Genomic DNA, 7482 nt, shown 5'->3' with positions numbered 1-7482 from the left:
TATATATATATGTATATAATCAATAGCATAATTTAATTAAATTCAATTGCAAATGTTACGACAGTCAAATTCGTACGGAGAATATTGTATATATAGTCACGCAGGAAAAGTTTAAAAAATTCCTTCTCGCATACACATCGGAAACAACGGCACTTCCGACACGTAGCATTCTCTTTTCCATCACGTACTCTTGTCTTTAGATAGACACGAGGTCATCATAGCTCACACTAATTTATCGTTGATGACAAAGTTATGAAAGTCAAATTGTTTTACTTGTAGGAAAGTACTTAGGTTCTTTCAGAATTCGTAATTATATGAAATATTGTTATTCATAAATTTTTATTTCTTATTTTATATATTATAGATGTTTTTATGTTTAGAAAATGCTTCCTAAATAATAATTTTCAAAGAAACAAATTCTAAATTGAGTAATTGATATCGATTGAAATTATTGATCAAATTCATGATATTTAAGTCGCGTGATAGAAACCTCGAAACATTTTGTATCTCGCGGTGCGAATAAGTAAAGGTAGGACAGGAATGATACATAGATTCAAAGCGCGCAATATAGTGTCTGGCATTTAACCAGGAACTATCGCGTGCACGCGCGAGTATAAAAGCCCTGGGGCTCGTGAGATCCCTATAACAGGTCACTGCCATCGAGAGAAGTGAGCAGGTTCGAAGCGCTGAATCCCTTTACAGAAGAAGGAAAGCCTGTTTATCCGTACTGCATTTCACACGCACATATACTTAACACACACACCATACAAATTGTATATTAGAATCAAATACACTCTCGCAGAGTAGTGGCGCTTTCGTCGCGCAAAATCATTCAGAAAAGGTACGGAACAAATAATTATCATATTACGTTCAATAGGGTCTAACAGGAAATTGTTTCTCACTTTTGCATTCAAGAGATGCGAAAACGGCTGTGTCTCTCTGAGAATTTAAACGTGAAAAACGTGGTAACGCAACGGTAATCAAATTTCTGAATTACATTAGGCGGCGTGTGAATTGCGTTACGAGAGAACGACACGGTCGGTACCGTTTTTAATAACGGTCACCCGGTATAACGATCTGCTAAAGGATGGAACAATGTTCCGCGCCATTACGGATCTCATCAGGCAGCGGGAAAAACAGAGACAGTGACAATTTCATGCGTCTTATAATCTCGGCTTCACCTCTGCGAAATTATAGTCCAGGTTCAGAGATTATGGTTTACGAAACATCGCAATTAGAGCATTCTCGCGGAGTCACACGTTTTCTAATACATAGATTAAACAATAACGAATGAAAGAGGATGCGAGTGAAAACGAGAGATATGAATAAATTGCGAATATCGAAATATGTTCGATGTTGTAATGTCTTGAGCGAAAAGACTTTCTCGAAATTATAATATACTTAGCCGCTTGTTGCACTTTTCTCCGTAAACCGCGATGTGTATCGATTTCTGTGCGAAATCATTTTGTATTTGAACAATTTCTCTTCTTAATGCGAAAGTTGATACGTGGATATCTCTAGCTGTTATTTGCATTTAAATTTTTATATATGCCCAATGTGTATGTCACACTATATCAGAGAGAAAAATATTATGTTTTTGTCAGTAAAGCAAACTTTCTCTTCATTATTTAAAAAGAATTTTGAAAATATCAAAACAATATGTATGCTACTTCTACCTACTTTGCAATTGCGAAATCAATTTATTACTTTAATCGATTTACAATAAGTTCAATCGAGTCAAATATTCATAATTCTTTTTAACATGATAATATATTTATTGCATTAGATTTATTATAGACACTAAGCTACTAATTTATCCTTGCGAAATGTTAAGGTGATGTTAAATACATCCAACAAGGATTATTTTATTGGATAGGTAACATTTAATTCTTTGGAATGTGTGTTTAACATTTAGTAAATTTTCTAAGTTATAGAATCTTGGTGCGCAGATATGTATTTTTTTTTGCTTACATTTTACATCATTGCTGTAAATGTGGAACGCCGATGCATTTGGGATGTAGGGTTTGATGAAATATAACATGGCCCGGAGACAACATCTTCTTGGAAATTGGAAAGATCAATGCGCCATGCATGTGCCCGATTTTTTCACTTCTATATCTCGTACGTATGTGAGTGCCACCGTAGGATTCATTTTATTACAATTGTATGTCTTCTTTACATAAGATCCCGATGTTGCTATAAGGATGTGATTGCGGAATGAATTAAACGAAGATTTACGGTGTGTTATACACGCGCTATTTTCTAGAATTCCCATCATATAACTAGAAATAAAGAGATATATTATTTTAACTCGGGATAGACACTTATCATGTTACATAATACTATATATTAATAAGAGAAATGTTCAATTAATTTTTTTTGTACAAAGCAGAATCTATTATATTCTTGTAATCCTTAATGCACACCTTATTTAATAAGAAGATATGTCTTTATGTCAAAGATTGACTTACTGGCAACTTTCTATTAGTAAAGAAGAAAATTTTTTATGTAACAACCAGTTCTTCATCAATATTTTGCACATTCCAATTATATAAATGAAATTGTGTAACAATATATCTGAAAATGTAAAATAAGTATTCGCTAAATAAATTTGTTTTTAGATTTATGTGTACTAATTTTTAATTTCTCTCGTATGTTCGGCGATTTTCGTAGATCAAAGGAGGAAATAAATAATACTACAAATTGTTGTTACAATTATTATTAATACAGTTATTATCGATATTATTGTATTATTACTATTATTATTATATTGTTAGTGTGGCATAACAATATGGTACGTAATACACGGGATCGTATTAGAATTCGTTCTTTTAATCAGAACGATCTTATCAATAAAATCCTGCTTTCATACTCGATAACAACGATATAAAACATCATGCAATTGGATTCATCGAAAATGCAATACATATACAAGATTCTTTTACTTTCGTTACATACATATACAAACTTCAATCGGCATTGACTGTTCAGTGATACGATACGTGAGCAAATCATCAAAGTCACAATCTATAATTAATTTTAATTCTTAAACGTCTTTCGGAATGGCATATCTTTTCCCCAATGTTTTTCTAATGCTTTTTTCATTGCTTATATTTTTTTTATTGATAAAGATACATACATATTTGCTTTGTATCGTTATGTTTCTTAACGTCTGACATTTTAATTAAAAAGAAAACTGTTTATAATATGTTCATTATTATGAAAGCTATAAGCAATCGAATTGGATTAGGTATGCTATATCAAATCAAGTATGTGACGTCTTGTAGTGTGTGACGTTCAAAGGTTGAAACATACATTCAAATTATTTCACTTTTTATTTTGTAACAATTATTATATAAACAATTTATTTTGTTAATTACATTGCATTAAATGATTCATTATACAATTTAGTGTTTTATGCAATCGATAGTAAAGAATTATATTAATATTAATCGAAAACTGTTCCTTGTAAACATTCCAAAGTAAAAAAAATAAAAATATCCATATATCGCAGTTCTCTCTCCTTTCTCCTTCCTCATGTTATTCCAGAGGCGGGATAAAGGCCATTAACCATGAACATACTGAACGGTCAAGGCTCAGTGCATAATAATGCAAAAATAATGATAGCGCGATATGTTGGTTAATTCATTAAATAATTCACCAATTAAAACGGGCTAGCGCATCAATAGGGATGAAGTGCAGCCAGGCCCAATCTCGGCGGTTCGGCGTAGCTGTGACGATATCTACCGGATGTTGGGATCATTTCCAACGGCGGTCTGGCACTTTCACGATCGAGTCCAGGATATCTTTCATGCTCCGACAATTCCTGGTAGGTCGTACTTCTTGTTCGCAACTTGTCGCGTAATTCTCGTGGGTGCTGTGCACGTTCTCGAAATTCTCGCATCTGTTTAATATAAAAAGATATAAAAGTCGTTATAAAAAACTTTAAACTTACTTTTATTATGTTTAGTGCTTACATTAGATTTAGTGCTAAATGTAATTTAGAAACGTCACTCTTACATCTCTCTGATCTACGAGAGTCCTCTGATCTCTGAAATCTCTGCCGATCGACAAATTCTCGTAGAAGCTCCTTGGTCGCGGTCTCGAAATCTCTGGCTCAGATGGACGTTCAATCGCATAATGATGAGTCCTGGGTCGCGGTCTACCCTTGTAAGATACGACATTTTCACGATCAAGCACGTCCGGTTGACTTCGTCTAACTGCATGTTCATGCGAGGACATGGAGTTTAAGCTTGCAGGATATTGACGGCTAGATCGATCCTCGTGAACCTGTCTAGCCGACTGGACTCTATTAAACAATAACAATACTGAATAAATCTTTACATTCAACAAATCCTTTAATCAATTAACAACGAGTAATAATAAAAAATTAGTACACAATATGATTGGTACTAAATGTGATTCTAGTTCAAAATATGATTAATTTACAATATATGTTCGTTAACCTGAGAGTAGTCACCTAATTTTATTTTTACCTAAACAATTACCTGAGTTATTTTTTTACTTTAATTAAATCACTATTTTTTTACTTTAATTAAAATCACTATTACTAACAATATATGTTATTGATTATTTTCCAATTTATTAATATTTGAAAATATTATAGATATAGATTTAATCACAATTTTCTGAAAAAGTAAGTTGAAACTAAACAAATATTAAATGAAGTATATATAAACACGTTAAATAGCTTATTATTTCTTAGTATTTCTAAAAAAATAAAAATTTGAATTAATATTTTGCAAGTGCCTGCTGAAATGAAATTGCATTTAAAAGTTCGAATAGTTATTAAAAAACTATGAATGTGTTAAAAAATATTTTACAACAATTCACATTATTTCGCTGCTGGAATATAAAAACACTCTAGATGACTATTCCCGAATTACAATCAATAACTATGTATATATTTCACAGAAAATTTTTCTTTCTATAAAACCATTCAAATCCAAGAGACATTTTCTACAAAAAATTTAAGAATGTGGACATACAGGATACCAACGCTCTACTCTCTCTAATTGCAATTTCTACAAACATTTTCACGAACATATCAAGATTTGTATCTTTACAAATCTCTCTTGTGAGAACGCGTTTGGTGAAAATGTTTGATACTTGAAACCCGTTCGAGCGTGGAAAGCTGGATAGAACCATATATGTGCAAAATGAAAAACGCGACGATGGTTGCTGTCGCGTTTACTGATATCTCTGGATTGATAATCTTGACGCTGATATTGCATTCCGACTTTTACTCACGATCAAATCACGCATTTCGCAAACTACAGAGTACTATAGTCTGTATTTAAATACAAACAAAATCATGAAATACATTTCTTATTAGTAGAAGATAAATTTTTCTGATTTTGATTTTATTTCTAAATTTCATTATTTAATTTGTTTGATATTATTCTTAACCCAGGTGGAAAATCAATATGGATCATATGTGAATATATCTCATACCCCCCCCCCCCATGCTGTACTTCATCATAAATATACCATAATTTAGTATTATTGATAACAACGTACTCTCTAGCTGCGCGAAACCAGCAACATACGCGCGACTTTTTAAAAAGTTATAGAAATTCATCTTGCTGGGATATGTCACACCCCCACCTGGTTCGCGGAGGGTAAAAGCGCACCTGTGTACAGGATGATGCTCGATGTCTCTCTGCCTGGAGAGGATAGGCCTGGCAATGGCCTCCCTCTCCATCGCCCTAAACATTTCCTTAGCATCTTGGAACCTCTCTCTGGGACTGGTCACCTCGCCGGGATTCACCCTGGGTTGATATTGAGGACTTGGTGATCGCTGTCTAAATTCCGCCGCTCGTCGATTCCTATTGCAATTTGGTGAAACTCCCCTATTTGCTTGATTGGGTAATCTTTCTGGGCTTCGCGGCAGTCGCGGCAATGTCAGACTCGCAGCTGTCTCCACTTCTGGTAAATAGTCATTGTCCTCGTTTGGCACGCCCCAATCGTCATCTGCAAACGATTAACATGTAATTATAGTTAACACATTAACATATAATTATATAGTTATTGCTTATAATTTCACTTTATTTATATATATGGTATATTGAATATATTTTTTTATTTTCGACTTATCGCAGTTCTTGTAGTAATTATATTAGATAAGCTTAATTGTAAAAACGAATAACTTTATCTCTGTTTATATATATATTTTATAAAAGGCTCAATATAAAATATTACATGACACTTTTATTTAATAACAGCCTTTCGCTTTTTGTTTCTTTTTTCGTTCTGTAAGACGATAGATGGATGAAAATCGAGTAGTGTCTATAACCGATTGGCCCTCTTAATCTTGGCCGGCGGTAATTCTCGCGGAATTTGGCATCTCGATGAGGTCAGGGAAGATTTAAAGAGCGGTAGCGGGCTAAAAGGACGTAGAAGGAGAGGAGAGACCACCGATGTGAGACTCCGAAAGACATGAAGAGGCTGAGAGATGCCTCGGGCTGTGGGCCGAGAATGCGGAACTTTATTCCGTACGTACAACGGCCTCCCACGAGGTCGACTCACGCACGAATTTATGTGCTGCCGGTCGTCCTCGTCGTCCTCGTCGTCGTCGTCAAGGCAATGTCTCATCATCATCATCATCATCAGCATAACTGTCATTACCCGTTGCCGTAAACAACGACGACACGGAGCGGCGCTCTCGACTCCCGCCTTCTCTCGGATGCGCATGGAAACTCTCCTCTTCGAAGAAGAACTCCTTTGCGCAACGATTTGCAGTGAAATACAGAGGCGGAATGTATTAGGTAAGAATCGCAGGGTGAAATCCATCAAGAGTGTCCTCTCTGAGAATTTTATAAATGCTTCTGGCTCTTTCGACCATGTCGGCGAGTTAGAATTATAATTTTATAGTCATCTATTATAATATTTATCGCACCGTGCAAACCGATCGACTTGTGAAGCGTTTGCACCAACGGTGCAGTTTTTATTTATTACAATATCGGCGACTTTAGAGACGATGTGCACATATAACGGTACATAATAAGATACTAAAAATTCGTACACAATAAAACGTCGATGAGATCGTAATTGATTAGCATCGCTGAGAAGCGATAAGCTGACATCTAATCTCCGACCACGATCTAAGCAGCATTAAAATAGTTTCGCGCGAAGTGCAGCCACGTCATGTAAGGCGATGCAGAGGCGAATCGTGACTGTAAGATGTGCGAAGGCAGTTAAGTATGTCACGTCGCTTTAAACCGCAACAAGGATTTCTGGTAGGAGCAAACGAGGCGCCGTTCACACGGTGGGACACGGTGAAAAAAAAAATCAGGCGTTGATTATCGCGGTCCAGCATCTGTCGCGTCCTCTCTAATCATGTGAAACATAAATATGACGGAAGGAGGATGCGTATCTGCGTGCCGCGCTCCTCGATTATCCGATCTAGAAATATAATATAATCGTCGATTTATTCAATACAGCAACGGGATATTTCGACTC

At 35.2% G+C, this 7482-nt stretch overlaps 1 protein-coding gene across 1 annotated transcript in view; it reads right to left on the bottom strand.

Annotated features, from left to right (window-relative positions):
* Positions 1–3418: 3418 nt before the first annotated feature.
* LOC108752680 overlaps positions 3419–7482 on the bottom strand; it is a 16536-nt gene continuing 12472 nt past the window's right edge. The window contains exons 6-8 of the mRNA XM_018493707.1: positions 5655–5994; positions 4021–4309; positions 3419–3904 (exon numbers count right to left, since the gene is read on the bottom strand). Of these exons, the coding sequence (XP_018349209.1) occupies positions 3683–3904; positions 4021–4309; positions 5655–5994 (851 nt within the window). The 3' untranslated portion in view covers positions 3419–3682. The remainder of the gene's footprint in view (positions 3905–4020; positions 4310–5654; positions 5995–7482) is intronic.

Source organism: Trachymyrmex septentrionalis, unplaced genomic scaffold (genome assembly GCF_001594115.1).
Source record: "Trachymyrmex septentrionalis isolate Tsep2-gDNA-1 unplaced genomic scaffold, Tsep1.0 scaffold60, whole genome shotgun sequence".
In the NCBI taxonomy this organism is placed as follows: domain Eukaryota; kingdom Metazoa; phylum Arthropoda; class Insecta; order Hymenoptera; family Formicidae; genus Trachymyrmex; species Trachymyrmex septentrionalis.
Note: the sequence above shows the minus strand (reverse complement) of the source record. Positions and strands in the feature narration are given on the sequence as shown.